Consider the following 17,962-nt stretch of genomic DNA (forward strand, 5'->3'; position numbering starts at 1 on the left):
CTTGCTACAAACACAGCATCAATATCTAGTGCTTCCACCGTGCCTTGGTCATGAAAATAGCTGCAAAGCATGTCATCCAGGAATTAATCAATTAGTTTTGTTTTTGAGTTGATGTTTTAATGTGTTGAGTGTGTTAAGAGGAGCTGCAGGTGTTCATGTTAAAGTTATATAAAACAATTATAATATGACCTACAAATTAAAATAATTGTAAAGAAAATGAATAGTACGTTATGCGTTAAATGTAAATAGTGTAAGTTGTTTTATATTTTGTCACTTTAGAATATTGGCAATGGCAAGTAAATTAATATTTTACACACCAGTTCTCCTGTCATGCTAAGACTACATTTAAGTGTGATCCTATCAAGTAGGAATAATAGGCGGCATTTAATTCTCTGTCATGTTCCCATTTAAACCTAGTGCCGCAACCTCGTTTCGGATCCAACATGGCTGGTAAGATAAGCCCGTCAGGCGGCGCATTGCTACCTGGAGTAGGATCGATTGCACAGCGCCCTGCAGGGGTTTCCATAGAGAGTTTGAGAAGTGCTGGGCTGTAGGAAGAGCTCTGACTTCCTGGTACGGGACAATGGGCAACAACTCTAGTCTGGCAGAGGAAATACTCGCAGCGATGTGATAAACGCGGACACGTAGGATTAAAAGCAAGGTAAACGAATACTGTCCATTCACATATTTTTCTGTGATACATATAACATCCATTTCAAGATATGCATGTGCCAATGCTGTACTGCGGGCTGTATAGGGCTACGCTAACATGCACTCCCCTGCTATGAGAGTGGCAGAAGCGATGCAAGTTAGTGAGGAGTCTGTGAGGTGTTGTGTTTTACGGCAAGTGCCGTTACACCTGAAATTCAAGCGCTTTATTTACGCACAGCAATAATGCTTCATGAACACAAACTTTATTCTTATTTCTATTTCAACGAGGCCTATGGCCAAGCCCCCAGACGGCCTCCCGCACCAGAATCGATGTTGACAGACTGCAGAAACACTAATCACACTATCCTATTGGTTGAAGACCCGGCTGCCTGTACTCTGATTGGCTTTTCCTCCCTTTCACTCATTTTACGTTGCGAAGCTTTCAGCATTCTCCTGTAATTGATTTAAGGAGATCAATGGAAGAATTAAATGTTCTATTGAAAGGATATTAAATAATTTACTATTTAAGTGTTACGATGGCTATGTGATTCGTTAGTTTTGTCGGATCCATTGCTTCGTTTATCGCGTCGCGCGGTCTTGTCGTGTGCTGAATGGGATAAGGGATAGAGTTACCTATGTAGAAGTGCCTCAATCCCTCTGTCCCGCTTCGGGATAATGCGGCTTAACACATTCGTCGCTTTACGTTTCGAAATACTGCCGATTTATTTAGCCAAGCAGAGCACAACACAACAATGCTAGGCTACATTGTAAACACTCTAGCGCAAGTGAAACGGCACATTGTAGCCTGTGGTGCCACAAAGTATAGAAAGTTTTCTCTCTGCACCACATGTCGAAAACAAACCGTGTATTAGTACTGTATTACTATCGTAGCTGTTACCGTAAACAGATGATGCGACACTAAGCAGTTGAGGGGGCGACTAGTATTTAAATAACATGCCGTGGCGTGATGTCAGGGTCAGAACATTCACGTTATCAGCTTTTTATTTGATCCATTGTGTCATTGCTGTGCTGGCCTGGTTGTTGCTGAGTCGCATCTCTGAGGCTGCTGCTCAGTGCACAGCCTTCCCCTCCAGGTTCTCTGCCCGCCGAAATGGCTCGATGCGGAATGAATACTTGACAGCGTTCTGCATCAATAAGACGCAATGGCCCTCTTAAAGCTGTTTAAAAAGAATAGCCTTTGTGTTCAGGTTTGAAATATTGTGCCATGATACATTTGTAAGGGTCTTGCATAACATGACGACTCGATGGAGCCTAAATGTAGTTTCTGGTGAGCTAAAGCCTTTCCCTGGTGAAAATACTGACAGCCACACAATTTATGAGGGGTCAAAAAGCCCACTTTTTCCATGACCCCTTCCTCTCTCTGAATTCTAATCATTTGTCATCATCAGGTCATTTGTTTTGACACCCAAGGAAACCCCAGACACAAGCAACTTCTGACAAACATGTCGTTTTAATATCCTGACATTCTAATTTGTTCACATAAAACGTCCCCGATACCAACAAGTGTGTTATAGGCATGGTTTTGCATATCCTACACTTTGATATTTTTCTTTCCCAAAACATAATATACCATCAATGGCTTTAAATGTATTCATTTTTTAATCGTTCCTTTTCCCTGTACGTGTCCTAGTTGCTTGTTAATTGGTTAGTGGCATGGATCTCTCTCAGGTTCTCATCCTGACAGAGAGGAAATGGTCCAGACCCAGCAGTAGCCAGGGTCAGCAGCCACAAATTATCTCATCTCCTCTTCCCCTATTAGCTACTCCTCCTCTCTCTCTTGCTCGCTCCCTCTCTCTCTTTCTCTCTATCTCTCTGTCTCTGTCTCTCTCTCTGTCTCTTTCTCTTTCTGTCTCTCTCTGTCTCTCTTTCTCTCTCTCTCTGTCTTTCTCTCTTTCTCTCTCTGTCTCTCTCTGTCTCTTTCTCTTTCTGTCTCTCTCTGTCTCTGTCTCATCTCCTCTTTTCCCATTACCTCCTCTCTCTCTTTATTTTTTTCTTTCACGCTCTTTGTCTCACACAATTTCCTAGAAACACGGTTGGTGCAAAGCGTGCCTCCAGTGAAGCCTGTGCTGGGTCAGAGAGAGGGAGGAAGTAGCAAGATGTGTGTGCTCTTACTGAAAGAGCAGTCTGTTTGTCACTCTGGACAGCAGCTTGTATTCGTAGAGCCTCTTTTTTGACTGAAAAGAAGCTCTTCACCAAACTTCTGTAGCGTAGCAACTGAGGCTTAGCTATGCCCCCCCCACACACACACACACACACACACACACACACACACACAATATACTGCTATGGACCAGGGTCGGCTCCAATGCCCGCCCACATGGAATGCTGTGCCACCTCAAAAATAATTTTAAATAAGAAATACTGGCATTGGCTATGAATTAAATATCAAGATGGCTCCACTCTTCTGCAGAATATGTAGGTCTGCTCTTATTTTGACTCTCATACATGCTTTGTAAATGTGTGCCCCCCTTGTGAAAAACAATGCCCACCCATTTAATTCGTTCTGGAGCCGGGTCGAGTGTGCTATGGACAGTAAGCATATTCATTTGAATATATTCACCCATTCCCGTATGAACACACACACACTTCTCAAAACTCATAAAAACACACCACTCCAACACAACAGATGGGTAGGTATAACCTTTCTATGTGAGGATAGCTGTGTGTGTGTGCATATTTAAGAGAATGAGATCATGCAGAGGTCAACTCTGATAAAGATAACATAGCACAATAGACTTACAGTAAGCATGCACACACCCACATATAACCTTGACGTACACACACACACTTTAACGAACATACACACTCACTCTGAAAGGTTATAACTGCATTCCTCCACTCCTGATCAAAGGCTGGCATAGCAACACTGGTACCAGTCTCTGACGGGTTCTTGTGCCCACTGGCACCCTGAACTGCTACTCTCTAAACCTGGGCTTGGAACAGCCAGGCCACACACAGCACACCAGATGTTGTGGCTCTTTGTGTGTGTGTGTGTTCGTCCATGCTGGTTATATGTATACTGCATTGGCACACGCTTGCGCTGTGTGTCTGGCAGTTTTCCTCTCATTTCTAGGTGTGTGCACGCACTTTTGTTTATGTGTGTATTAGTCTCCTAATGGCCAGCGACTCTTCTCCTTTCATGACCCACCACCCCCTTTCCCCAGCCTGGGGACAGAGGTACTAATCGATGCCTGCTTCCATAGCCAACTTTCTGTAAGAGTTCTTTTTCAGACTCTCAGTCACAGCAGTGTTGATGCTGGTACTGTTTGAGTCCCTCCTGTCACAGGGCTGTGGATTGGCTGCGTCCTGGCTCCTGTAACAGGGCTGTAGATTGGCTGTGTCCTGGCTCCTGTCACAGCAGGGCCGTGGATTGGCTGTGTCCTGGCTCCTGTCACAGCAGGGCCGTGGATTGGCTGTGTCCTGGCTCCTGTCACAGCAGGGCTGTGGATTGGCTGTGTCCTGGCTCCTGTCACAGCAGGGCTGTGGATTGGCTGTGTCCTGGCTCCTGTCACAGCAGGGCTGTGGATTGGCTGTGTCCTGGCTCCTGTCACAGGGCTGTAGATTGGCTGTGTCCTGGCTCAGGCCAGAGGTGAACATATGGTCTGACTAATCCCAGGTCACAGCCTTAAAGCTAAGACTCTCAGCCTCTACTCCCTCTGCCTCTCCCTCCTTGGCTCTCTCTCCAGGCTCCCGATGACTCACCTGGTGGAGATAGAGTCCGGGACGCCACCACAACCACAGTTAGGTGTGGTGTGTAGTATCACCGTGGTGTTGGTGTGTGTTGTATCGCATGTAGGCTAGTCATTTAGAAGGATGACTCAGCAAGGTCAAAGGGAGAAGAACATGGAGTTAAAGGATTGGAATCCACCTGCAGTGTCAGCTGAAGTCAAGTGCTGCTGGATCGTCATATCCTGTATGTGTGCTGGAGGCCCAGCCAAGGGTGGGGCAGAACTATTAAAGCTGTACGAGCCAGTCTCACCTCAGGGTGTTGCTTTTATCCGGCTGTCATGCCAACCTGTGCTGGGCGTCCATCTGAGACAGTGGGAGGAGCCTCTCTCTCACGTTGACTCTGCGGGTTGCTCATGGCAACAGGAACTCGTTTCATTTCGACGTCACCCCCTCCCTGTCCCCCTCCCTAGCCCACACATCTGCGGACTGATCAAATGAGGCGTTATTACCTCACCACCACGCCGGAGACACGCCCCCGGCCCCATCACCAGATTACCGTTATTTAGTGAGGCCCTTATGGACCATGTGGCGTTGGCACACATGCACTCACACACGCTGGAGATGGAGATGCACGTTCACTGCCAAGCCTAGCCACTTGCACAAAGCGCTACTATTACGAGCTCAATGAAGATGGTAATGGCTGTACCAATTGCTCTAATTAAGTGTGTGTGTGTGTGTGTTTGTGTGGTCCTCTCTCTGCAGGTCATGAGTGCCTCTAGGAGTGCCCCTGTGGAGAACAACCTCACCTGTCCAGACCCCCGCCCAGGCCCCACCCTGTTCCCCACCCCCGGCCTCCCACCATGAGTGAGTACTCGAACCCCTCCCCACCCCCCACAACCACACACACACACACACACACACACAGTGCATAATCTTACTGCACCTACACTACTTCCTCCCAGCAACACGCAGCCAGTAAAATAGAATCAGTTTAATCTGAGGAAGTAGAATATGATTGGTGTTAGCATTTGTATGTGGGGTCTATATGTGGCTGAGGAGAGGTGTTAACAGAGCATGCTCAGTCTGTCTGTAACACCCCCCCACCCCCCTCACCAGACACCCCCCCCCCCATGGTGGGAACATATGGCAGAGGAGAGAGTGCTGCACCCTCGCCACGGCAATCGACCATCAATCAGCACTGCAAAGCATGATGGGAAGGGGAATGGGATGTAGCAGAATGTGCACTCCATCAACAGAGAGAGAGAGAGAGAGAGAGAGAGAGAGAGAGAGAGAGGGAGAGGGAGAGGGAGAGGGAGAGGGAGAGGGAGAGGGAGAGGGAGAGGGAGAGGGAGAGGGAGAGGGAGAGGGAGAGGGAGAGGGAGAGGGAGAGAGAGAGAGAGAGAGAGAGGAGAGAGAGAGAGAGGAGAGAGAGAGAGAGAGAGAGAGAGAGAGAGAGAGAGAGAGAGAGAGAGAGAGAGGAGAGGGAGAGGAGAGAGAGGAGAGAGGAGAGAGAGAGAGAGAGATTGTGTGTGTGCTCGTGCATGTGTATGTTGGATTCTGCTCCTACCTACCCTAATGTGTGTGTGTGTGTGTTTTTTTTAGCTTGTGATGGCCTGCATCAGTAGAACTATGAATCAGACACCTTGTGAGGCTGGACCTGTCATTCAGAGGTGGTCATCAAGGGATTTGGGTGTGTGTGACAATGAATGTGAAGGTAGAGATACAAACTGTGTTTATGAAAATGAACATTTGTACTATTTGTGGGGTTATCAGATTGTGTCTGATTCAGTACACATCTCTGCTTCTCATAAGGAGAAATGGGGTCTTGGGTATGGATCCAGCTATATGCCATCCCTTCTGTTTTCCTCTGTAGTAGTGTGTGGTAATGGTCTGTTCCATACAGTGTATTTCTATCTGCTAAGCTCTGAGTGGGCCTTAGGTCTCTATGCCAGAGGGCTGGGAGTAGGTTACCGGGGCAACCCTGCGCATGTTAGGTGTTTACTGTAAGGTGATTGGATTAGCCAGATGATTGAGAGGGGAGTGCTGAGAGATTTAACCCGATTAGTGCCTTTTCCTCAGCACACTTCAGCACCCATAAACAGGCAATGAAGCGTGGGATTGTGTGTGTGTGTGTGTGTGTGTGTGTGCGTGTGTGTGCTGTGGTCATTGACTGCTCAAATTTATTTTGAGTGATGGACAGAAAAAAGGATTAAGTGTGATTGATGACGGATGTTGAGTTTGGTGGTTGGTATACAACTGCTGTCCATCCACACCATGAAGCTGTTACGAGTCAGCACAGAGGAAGTGGAAACTTTCAGTCCAACCTAGGAAATGTAACGCGTGTTTGACTGTTTACATGTGTGTATGCATTGGAAAATCACAACATAATCAGAGGAAGTGTCGCCATTTTGTTTCTGAAAATGTGTGTGTGTGCACGGTATCTCCATGTTCTCTAAGCCAAGGTCCTGTACATTGGAAAGTTGTGCTGTTACAATAACAGCAGCAACAAAAGGTCCTCATTCTTTGATCTCATACTTTGCTCAGAACAGAAATAGTCAGCTCAGAGCTAGCCTGCACCACAACAACAACTGCTGTACAAACACGCAGACTGCTATAATAACATGACAGGAATACTCCAGAGACCTGCAGACATGGTCAGGTATAGCTGTTTAGGACCTGCTATCAGTTGCTGCTCTTGGAGACAGGCTAATGATTTGTTTACTATTTATTTCTCCCCTTAGTATATTTTTGTCTGTCCTTTTTTTCATTCTCCTTTCTCTCTTTCTTTCTCTCTTCCCCTCTGGTTGATGAAGTTGGTATCCTGGACTAATTACCTTAATTGCCCCTGCCCACACCTCTCCAGCCTGTGGCGTGGGCGGGGGTCTCATCTCTCTAACGGACTCATTTAATGAGGACGTATGACTCACTCATACCACTGATTTCCTGTGTGTTGGAGAGGAGGACGAGGAGGACAAGGAGGAGAAGGAAGGAAGGAAAAATTTAGAGATTGTTTAGAGTTTTACCCCAGTGTCATAATTGAGACACTGGAGCCTTTAAGGGAGAGGTTGGAGGGGGTGAAAACATTGGACTGGTTCCAGTAACATAAAAACTTTGGTTAACAGACTGTCAGAATACAGTGTACATTGTACAGTTAAACAGGTCTTTGTTGAACTGTAACTAGATCTATTTAGAGAAATCACAGGAGCCCACTAGCTGTATTTGAATACAGTAGTCACACTGTACACACACACACACTGTACACACACACACTTCCTTCCCCCATGGGCCAGCAGTGTATAAACAATCTAGACACTTCACGTATGTGGGACGACAAGATGGAGGCAAGTAATAATAGATAAGAGAGAGAGAGAGAGACATGCTGGGCATGTAACATTTTACTGCTGTTGTGTAAACAGCCCTGTCAGTGGCCTCAGTGTCGCAAAGCGGACCGTCACGTCTTTAAAGTCCTCTCAGCAGCAGGCTACCTCACCACCTACGGCTGAGCGTGGGTGTGTTAAACCTCCCACCGCCCACCCCATTGCTTCTCCCCCTCCCTGTCAGAGGTAAACTGATGCCATTCGGTAGCGTGCTGGGCACACAGAGGCTAGGCGTGGTGCATGGTCATTATCTCCTCTCCAAAGCCTCATCTGGCCTCCATCTGCTGAGCACTGATACAGACGGAAAGATCTAGCTAGCCTCTAGTTAGCCTAGCTACGGGAGACAGGCAGTTTGATCTATATCTGTTATACTGTAGGCTCTAAATATACAACATTTTGTCATTTGCACAGGCCGTGTGTTTGGTGGGCTAGCCTGCCAACATCCCTCTGTCTCTGAGAGGAAGTGATCTGTTTACCACAGTGAGAGACGACAGGCCTTTGACACGAGGGCAATTAATTAAAACACTTCAAGTTATTCCTTTCCAAACTGCTTGAGGGATGAGGGCCATTTGTGTAGTAGATGTTTGTTTAGTTAATTAGCATATAAACCACCTTAAATATGTTTTTGACACTTTTGAATATTTAAAAACATAGCCACTACGGATGGTGGAGCAACATATATTAGACAAGCACAGCTGTCAAGGCATGTCCTGCTGTACGGTAGCGTGTGTGTGTGTTTTAGTCCTCTCTCATATCCTCTGTGCTTACTCCCCCCCCCCCCCACACACACACACACATAAGGCCATTTCTTCAGTTCTGTTTTTACAATTTGAAAGATCGATAGATAGGTACAGGTGCTTTAAACCTTTCTGTCTCGTGCTCTTACCTTTTTAGTCGTTGCCGAGATACAGATTTGCACGCGTGTGAGTGTGTGCGTCCTTTCTCGCTAGACATAATCATGTAGCATGCCGAGGTTCTGAGGAATGTGAGCCAGTTCTGTTGTGGAATGCAGCTTTCCAACATACTCCATTTGGAACTGTAGCGATGAAGGAGTGACCCACTCGTGTAGCCTCCACCAGCCTGTGATGGCAGGCCCTGCTCAACCAGGACTGGGCCTAGGCCTGGGCTGTGTCTAGACCAGACCTGGGACTAAACCAGATGTATCTAGGACAGGGGTGAATCTAGGCCTGGGATACGTTTAGGTCTGGACTCAGTACCTAGACCACGGATGAATCTAGACCATGGCACAAAAGGTGTTTTTTGGCCAGGTATGGCTCTCGTCCTGGGCTGAGTGTAGGACCACAGGAAGGAAGCCGAGCAGGAAAAGGATTACATCTCCCAGTAAACACTGCAGCAGGAGGAAATTGATCCTGAGCTATCCTCAGTACATCACACAGCCATCAGTGAAACAGGACACAGACTCACACTTACACACACACACACACACTTAAACACACACACACAGAAACCGTGTTGGTTATCGTGTGCTGTACTGCCGCAGGCAGTGAGCCTATGGTGGCCTCTCAGTATTAGGTTGCCATGGTGAGAAGCTCTACCCTAGCTGGCTGTACCCCTGCTGTTCAAAGTTTGCCCATCATCCACTCTCAATGCGAGGACTACTGACAGATAACCACTCATTCTTAATGTGAGGACTACTGACAGATAACCACTCATTCTTAATGTGAGGACTACTGACAGATAACCACTCATTCTTAATGTGAGGACTACTGACGGATAACCACTCATTCTTAATGTGAGGGCTACTGACGGATAACCACTTATTCTTAATGCGAGGACTACTGACGGATAACCACTCATTCTTAATGTGAGGACTACTGGCGGATAACCACTCATTCTTAATGTGAGGACCTCTGACGGATAACCACTCATTCTTAATGTGAGGGCTACTGACGGATGGGATCAGGCACTATGGATCGAGTCACAATTAAGGATTTAAGTTGGTCTGCTCTCTGTGTTTGGAAGTGCTGGCGGTGTCTTTTGGGACAGGAAGCATCTTTGTCCAGATCAAATTTGATCGAATTGCTTGCTGCTCCATCCAGGTTTAGCTCAGTCAGAAAAGAAGCCAGGGTACACCTGGGAAAGAAGGGTTTCCCCTGTCCTTTAATGTCCAGGCCCCACTGTGTGACAGCGCGCTGATATCTGTCTGTGCTCTAAGGTGTTCTCTTAGACTGCCCTCAATTGAATCTCTTGTAAATGTACTATGTAGATGTATGGAATGCAATTTAACAGCTGATTATGGTTCCGACACGCTGTTCCATTGAGGCAGATTTAGGGATCATAAATCTAGATGAACATTTATCCCTCTGCTACTACATTTGGAATGCAAATGTGTGTGTGTGTGCATGTGTAAAGGTGAATGTACATGCACTTGTATTTGCATCTCAAATGCAAGTGGTTTGGGTACAGATTTACGATGGCTGGTTCTGCGTCACAGGGACAGTAGAGAATACTATCAAGCATACCGCAAATCATACATACACTCACACAGCTCCTCATAAACACCCACTGCAGTCAGTCACTGCAGTATCTCTCTTCCTCAAGACTCTCCCATCTAGTGGTGCTATCGCTAACACTTCTCCTCCACAATGAGAAACCAAATATACCCTATGACCAATGACAAACCGCTGTGATCCACTTTACCAATGAAAACCACAGCACACATACTATCCATTGACTAACAACCTCCTTTTACAACCACTGAGACACACACACACACACACCCACACTCCCTGCTACTCACTCGTTCCCACATGACCAACGACAGATTTCACATGACCTGTCAACGGATGACAAACTGTGCGTACCCTATCGATACACCCTATCGACCGCGCAGAGTGATGTATGAATGACCGTGACCATCAAGGGTTCTGCGTAGACTCTCCCGCTTCTGGTGCACCCGTGGTGGTGGGGGGGGTCATCTTCTCTCCACCCGCTTCGACCCTTACAGGCTATGGCTACTGTCTAACACACACACACACACACTCTCTCTCACACACATGTACACACAAACACACAGTCTCAGCTTTCTACTGTTTTACCATCTGTTGATTTTATAGCTGTATTGTAAACAAGCCCCCCAAAAGATGCATACACACAAACACACACACACATCCACATGTACACACCTCTGTTGGCTCTGCTCTCTCTATGAAAGCCCTTGTTTCCCTCTGGCCCTCCAAATATCTCACTCCCTTGAGAAGCAGAAGGCAGCCCATGCATGCCTGGGAGCTCTGGTCGCCATGGCCACAGGGCAGAGGTAGGGCTGCTGGATAGGGGGTTGGCTGAGGCAGAGGGAGGTGTTGCTGGGTGTGAGGTCAGCCACAGGCCTCCTTCTGGAAAAGGGAAGGGACTTTAAAGTCTGAATTGTTAGTGAGAAGGAAAAGAGGTGAGGGAAGGAACATAGAGAAGGTCAGGTGCTTTGTGTGAGTTTTTATTACACAAGTTTGTACAGTGGCAATGATGTGGAGAGGGATAGTGGAATACTGGCACATCACTGATTGGTTGGAAAGTTGCTCACAGGGACAGGATATGACACTGGTGGGGGGGCAAACAGGAAGTGTGAGAGAGCACAGTGATGTTGTTCCAGCCTGTTTTCTTTTCCTTGTTCCATTCCCTTGCTCACTGTGGCACGGTGCCAGGGTGCCCGAGGAAGGAGGGAGGGAGTGAAAGAGAGACAACAGGCTATGGATGGGGCTTTGGAAAGTCCCAAGTGGCCTTCATAATAGTGCAACTGGAGACCAGTAGTCAATATAAAATGCTGCTGTAAAAAATACAATTATAATCTAATTATGTGAAGAAGAAAAAAAAAAAACTTGTGCTGTTTGTGGAATGTGGATTTGTCTGATTGGCCTCAACTCACCTGACCGCTTCATTGGTCACTTCATTCTTAGCCTAAATGAGGACAGGAAGATGGCACTGTACAGGAAGTGCATATATGTGTGTGTGTGTTGTTCTTCATCTCATTGACATTCCAGAGGATGACCCAGCAGGGATGAACTCACTGGCTCACTGCATGCAGTATTAATCATTGCACAGTGCAATCAGCACCCGATCTAATTCAATACCACAGTGGACAGAAAGCAGCCATTAAGACAACACATGAGAGCAGCTTCTGACTGGTGTTATGTCTGCGTGATTTGTTTGTGAATTAGTCCGTCTGTCAGCCAGCTCAGCCTGAGATCGACCAGTGAGCCGGATGGAGAGAGAGAAGGATGGTCAGGATTGAGGGAAAACAGGAGAGAGAGAGATTGTGTAAAAGATCCTCCTGTTGATCAGGCAGCATTCAATGAGGTCTATTCATGCATTGTCTGGTGCTAAAATTAGAGACAACTCCAGACTGATTTGAGAATGTGAAAACAAGCCTTTCCAGCCCTCTTTGCTGCTTATTAGGATGTCTGTGTCTCGCTCGCTCTCTCGCTCGCTCGCTCTGTCGCTCGCTCCATGTCTCCTTCCTGTTTCCTTTCATCTCCAACTCTTCCTCTCTCCCAACATAATGCATCTGGACCTATCAAACATCATCGGTCTATCTACAGCTCTTTCTCTGTCTGCCTTTAGCTTTAACTCCAAATCCCCCCCCCCCATCTCCTCACCTCCTCTGCACATGAAGGCACCCTCTGTGTTTACCAGTGGGGGGTCGAAGGTTGCTCCTGAAGACCAGTTGATTGAAGACTGTCGATAGTCTGAGCTCTTATCTAGCGCTAGATTGGACAGGTGATGTTCTCGGGGCTTAGAAGGAGCTTATCTGTCTATTTTCAATCAGCGAGGTGTGCTGGAGGACAGGCTTTCTAGGGGCCATTGATCTAAATGTGTTTGAGGGGCCTTCATATTACTGCTGTCGTGGGCCTGTCTGTCAGGAAGAAAGGAAAGAGTCTGTCAATATTTCCCGCTCCTCCTCCTTCATTGACAGGGGATTCCATCCAGGGTCCTTTCCTCTCTTTCACTAACCCTCTCCTCCTTTACTGATCGCCTTGATCATCTGAAGGAATACAGATCATCACATTTATTCTCAACATGCAGAAATGTTTCTATAGTGCAGGGGACTATATGATGGGAAATTGGATGAAATGTATGGAGGCTGGGCTACACATTCATGCAGGCTTTTGTATTCTGGGGAAACAGCCTAGCAGCAGTATAACTGAACCTTAGCAACAGTGCAACATTGTGTTTATCTAGAAAATGGCATAATTGGACCCACTGTTTCAGAGCTTTGACTTTTTTGTCTTGAGAGCACAGGAACACAGTGATGGAATAGCTGCTTAAAAACCAATTAGCTTGTTGTTTTTGAACTATTACATGCATGTCTTCACTGATATGTTCATCCTATAAGGGCACAGTGAATGTGTGTGTGTGTGTTTGTGTATTTCATTGCCCTGTGGGGATGAAACACCATTAAGATAAAGAATGGACCTGCTACTGTTCTTACCCCTTCTCTACTCTATCCTCTTCGAGGCTCTGTGTCTGTCTGTCTGTCTGTCTGTCTGTCTGTCTGTCTGTCTGTCTGTCTGTCTGTCTGTCTGTGTGCGTGTGTATATGTGTGCATGCGTGTGTGCTTGGTCGTGCGCAGGTGCATACCTTTATGTGCATGTGACTCACTGCAGTGCAAGGTCAGTCAAAGAAGCCAAGTGTGTTATGTGGAGAAGAATACATTCTATCTCATTGCCATTGTTTTATGGTGCAGTCAGGGTGAGCATTCACGCTGGGGCAAGTCTTGTTAAAAAAACAGTCATTTAGGGGATATGTCAGGAGGGAGGAGAATGAAGGAGAGGGGGAAACTAAGGGGGAAAGAGTGTGGAGGGAGAGGGAGATCAGAGAGACACAGAGAATGATAGACATTTGAGGGGGGAAGGAGAGGAAGAGATGAAGAGTGCATGGCCACCAGAGGATATAAACAGAAAGATGAAGGCAGGAAGTGAATGATGGAGATAGATGGAGGGAGAGATAGCAGGGAGGATGTGGCGGGAAGAGAGCGACAGCAGCAGACAGAGAGAGGGAGTGACTGATTGAAAATGCGAAAGGGCATGACCTCAAGATGACAGTGGTGTTGATGCTGTAGGGCACAAATCATCGCTTGGACACACACACAAACCCCCACACACACACGCTCCTCTGGTATTTACCCATTCCACTGGTGTGCTAAGCTTCAGTGTAATAGTGGGGTGGGGGGTAATAGGGAAAGGCATAGAGAGGGGTGGCAGAAAGAGAGAGAAAGGTAGACAGATGGAGAGAGGGAGGGAGGGAGAGAGAGAGAGGGAGAAAGCGAGAGAAGGTGGGAGGGGGTGAGGGATGCAGGCAGAGAGAGAGATGGGGAGAGAGAGAGGAGGCGATGATATTGACCGTGAATGAGGATGGTCTCGTTAATTAGAGTTTGAAGGACTAGGGAAAGGGAGCAAGCGTATGAAACTAGTGTGCGTGTGATGGAAAGAGCGAAAGCGAGAGCGTCTGAAGAGAGAGAAGTGAGGGATGGAGATGGAACTGAGGAACAGAGAGGGAGACCATCAGGGGCACAGAGGAAGAGAGAGAGAGAGATTCCTACTGTGACTGAGCTCAAGAAGAGAGGAGAGGAATCTGCTGTACTGGTATTGATCAAAATTCTCCAAATTCTGCACACCAGGTGTGCTGCTACATCATTCTGCAAAGACAAAAAGAGAGAGGGGGGAGAGAGAGGGAGCATGAGGAAGGAAAGAAAGGATTGAAGAAGATCCGTCAGTTACCTTCCTGTGTTCTTCAGTGCCAGATTCCAGCCTTCACTGCTGCCTGTTACCAAATAAATGTCGATATGACACACACACACAGACACACACACACACGCCACATAACCTACTTTGTCTGCTTTCCAGCGCCCAAGTTGGGAGGAGACAGTGAGTGTACCCGTAGAGATCCAGGAGATGGTACAGTACTGACCTGTGTGTATGTGGGTGTTTATGTATACACATCTCGGGCTGACACTAAAGCACGAAAAAGGCTGGCCAAAACTTAAAGTACCAGCATAGGCCTTGACCCAGCATCTGTGCCCACCATCAACTGGAGGCAGGACAGAGCTTGGAGCGAGACATGCAGGAGGAGGAGAAGGTAGCGAGCTGCCTTCGATAATACATCTCTCCCTGGGTTCTCTCTGTGTTCATCAGCTGCTGCTTGCATCTAGCAGGAGAGAAAGTGTGTGTGTGCGTGTGTGTGAGAGAGTGAAAGTGAGGGGAGAAAGTGTGTGAATGAGAGAGAGAGAGAGGCGAAAGTGTATGTGAGTGTGAGAGAGAGCAGCTGCAGCTGAGACCGACTGGAGGAAGAGAGAGAGAGGGAGAGAGAGAGAGAGCAGCTACATTAAAGCTGTGAGCGGAAGGGGTGGAAGCTCAGTGTTGGCTGCGTGGCTCTGAAGCCTGAAGCTTGCCCTGGAGCATCAGGGGGCTGCCAACGTACCTGGACCCCAGGAGAGGGCACTTGGACTGGGGCAGCATCCTCACTGTGCGGACCCGCCTGGAAGCTCGGACTAGGGGATGCGGATGGTGATGGGCAGTGCGAGGGAGGAGGTTGCGGGGGTCGTGAGGGCGAGAGCGGGCAGCCCCCTACATGTCAGCAGGGCCAGTCTTTGAGCATGCAGGTGCTCCAGATCGTCCGGGAGCTGGTATCTCCCTCCAGGCGCAGGGCGGCGGCCCGATACGGTGTGTGCGCTCGTGTGGGTGTGCACGCGGCTGTGCGTGTGTGTGTGTGACTGAGTGTGTGTGTGTGCGTGTGCATGTTGTACATGTGTCTGAGTAACTTTGTGGATGGGCGTGCTTGTTTGTCTGCATATATACACGTGTTGCCATTGCATAGGTTTGACAGCAGAGTGGGTACATGTGTGACTCTAAAGTCCGATTCTGTATCCATGTTTGAATGCATAAAACAATGTGTCATGTTGAATATCTGATGCTGAAAAAGTCATTGACTTCTGACTGAACCCATCTGTGTATGTGTCTATCTGAGAGGGAGATTCCCTTGGTACTGGCATATTAGCTCTGTTGCTATGGGATGACAGGTAGGTGTGTGTGTGTGTGTGTGTTTCCTGTGTCGCTGATGAGGGCTAAATAATAGAGCAAAATGCTTCAGGGTAATGGAACACTTTGTGATCCCTGACCTTGTGTCCTTTGTCCTGATGTTTCCTGTTTTATACTGGATGTCCACTTTATCCTCAGTGTCTCATTTTTATCTCAACTGCTTTTATTTGTGTTATCAAGTTGATCTAAACAAGATTAATCTAAACTACAGGCATGAGAACCAACGACTTCTCACTTCAGCCTACTGCTCACTTAGAGATGGTGTAATGCATGTGTGTCTGTGTCGTTCCTGTGAGGGTGAGGCCATTGGTTTGTCATTGCTCGAGGCAGAAACTCTCCAACAGAGCTGCTGTTGTACAGGGCTAAACTTCCTTATCGATTCCTGGTCTTCAACACAAAGAGAACATTGAGTTTAGGACCCTGCTTCTCCTACACTGCTGCCATTTTAATCTCTGGCCATCGACCCTCCGGAGAAACTCTCTTTAGAAACACTGTTCTTAAGTTAGGATCAATGAAGACAGACTTGGATATGGCCTTCGACAAGTGCATAATTACAAAACAAACAAGGACACAAACACACACACACACATACACACAAGACTGGTGCAAACGTACTGTATGTTCTATGCGTAAATGGTCGTCTCAGTCAGGAGTTGACAGTGGCTGTTAGTGTTTTGGTAGCTAAATATTCATTGTCATGCTGGTGTGTTAGTTGGTTGTCATGGGGTAACGTGCTGGTGTGTTTGTTAGCTGGTTGTCATGGGGTAACGTGCTGGTATGTTAGTTGGTTGTCATGGGGTAATGTGCTGGTGTGTTAGTTGGTTGTCATGGGGTAACGTGCTGGTGTGTTATGTAGCCATCATGGTTGACAATGTCCTCAGACACTCTACTTGCATGTTCCACACTGATGTCTTTGAGGTAATGGGTTGTGCGTGAGTGTCAGCCTTGTGAGGCTGTGAGGGTGTTCTTCAGGCCAGTGTGCCCATGGTCATTTTACCCTGCTCTCACATAGTTAGAGTTCAGCAGGCACTTACTGTACATTCAAATACTTAATAGCTTTTCAGTCAGGAGTTTTGCCTGGCTGGAGCATTGGTATGTGCCTGGTCTGAGCCCGGCATGGCATGGTTTCTTACAGATGGGGGGAGGGGGGGGGGGGGACACAGAGCCATGGTCCACAGAGCTCAATTTATAAGCAGTGAAATGCAGCCTCCTCTCTCTTGCCAAACCGCAGTATTCTCACCCGCGCTGGTCAGCATAGGCGTCTTACTATCTCTGACTCTGAATAATTCATGAAGAGTTGGTTTCGTCTTCCCCCCTCCACCCTCTCTCATTCCCTCTTCCCTTCAGTCTTTAAACAGCCACATTTTAACAGCTAGGGGAAAGAGCCTGCCTCAATTATTCAAATGATGTACCAGCTGCTTAAAAAAGAAGACTTATTTTTTGTAGCACATGAAGTTGCGATGGGGATATTTGTGGGTGCGGATCGTTGTGTGTGTGTGTGTGTATGCTATATGTGCATGTTCTCATGTGTAGGCGTGATTGCACTTTGAAAAGGTGATGACAGTATGTTGCTTGATGAGAACAGGGATAGAGGTAGCGTTCAGCGTCATGCTGCTGGTGCTGATAATACCATGATTGTAGCATCGAAACTTAGCTTTGATGCTAACTTTCCGTCAGTCTATCACCTAGAAACAAAATCTTCACAGTATAGCCTGCAGGCATAATTGGAAGTCTTCTAGTCTACTGGTTTCCCCTGTGGTGGGCTGAGCTATACTTGTATCTTTCAATTTGTGTGCTTTTATTAGATTTGGCAAAAGTAGGAGATTTAAAATTGCAACACAGAAAGAGTGCCATTGGATTTCTAATCCAATATGCTCCTAACAGATGCAATCTCTCCCTCTGTCACACACACACACACACACAAACATACACATCTCTCACTCTGTCACACACACACACACACACAAACATACACATCTCTCCTTCTGTCACACGCACACAAACATACACATCTCTCCCTCTGTCACACACACACATTCACCCAAAAAGAAACACTACTCACTGAGCCCTACAACCTCTCCTCTCCAGTAAACCCGTCGTCCACACAGACAACATGCACTCCTATCAGCACAGAGTGTATCCAGGTCTTGTGTAATACTGTTATTAGGTGAGCTGTTTGTGGTTCTGTCTCTACTA

General features: G+C 47.2%; 1 protein-coding gene across 4 annotated transcripts in view; it reads left to right on the forward strand.

The window, feature by feature from the left end:
• Nucleotides 1-513: 513 nt before the first annotated feature.
• Nucleotides 514-17,962, forward strand: part of usp6nl (USP6 N-terminal like) — a 34,745-nt gene continuing 17,296 nt past the window's right edge. The window contains exons 1-2 of one of the 4 annotated variants that reach the window (XM_047022960.1): nucleotides 514-661; nucleotides 5,104-5,205. In XM_047022960.1, coding sequence (XP_046878916.1) covers nucleotides 5,202-5,205 — 4 coding nt within the window. In that variant the 5' untranslated portion in view covers nucleotides 514-661; nucleotides 5,104-5,201. Of the gene's footprint in view, nucleotides 662-5,103; nucleotides 5,206-5,872; nucleotides 6,056-14,994; nucleotides 15,392-17,962 lie in introns of those variants that run through there. The other 3 variants (XM_047022957.1, XM_047022956.1, XM_047022959.1) reach the window with 3 other exon arrangements.

The sequence above is a fragment of the Hypomesus transpacificus genome, chromosome 7 (assembly GCF_021917145.1).
Source record: "Hypomesus transpacificus isolate Combined female chromosome 7, fHypTra1, whole genome shotgun sequence".
Lineage (NCBI taxonomy): Eukaryota > Metazoa > Chordata > Actinopteri > Osmeriformes > Osmeridae > Hypomesus > Hypomesus transpacificus.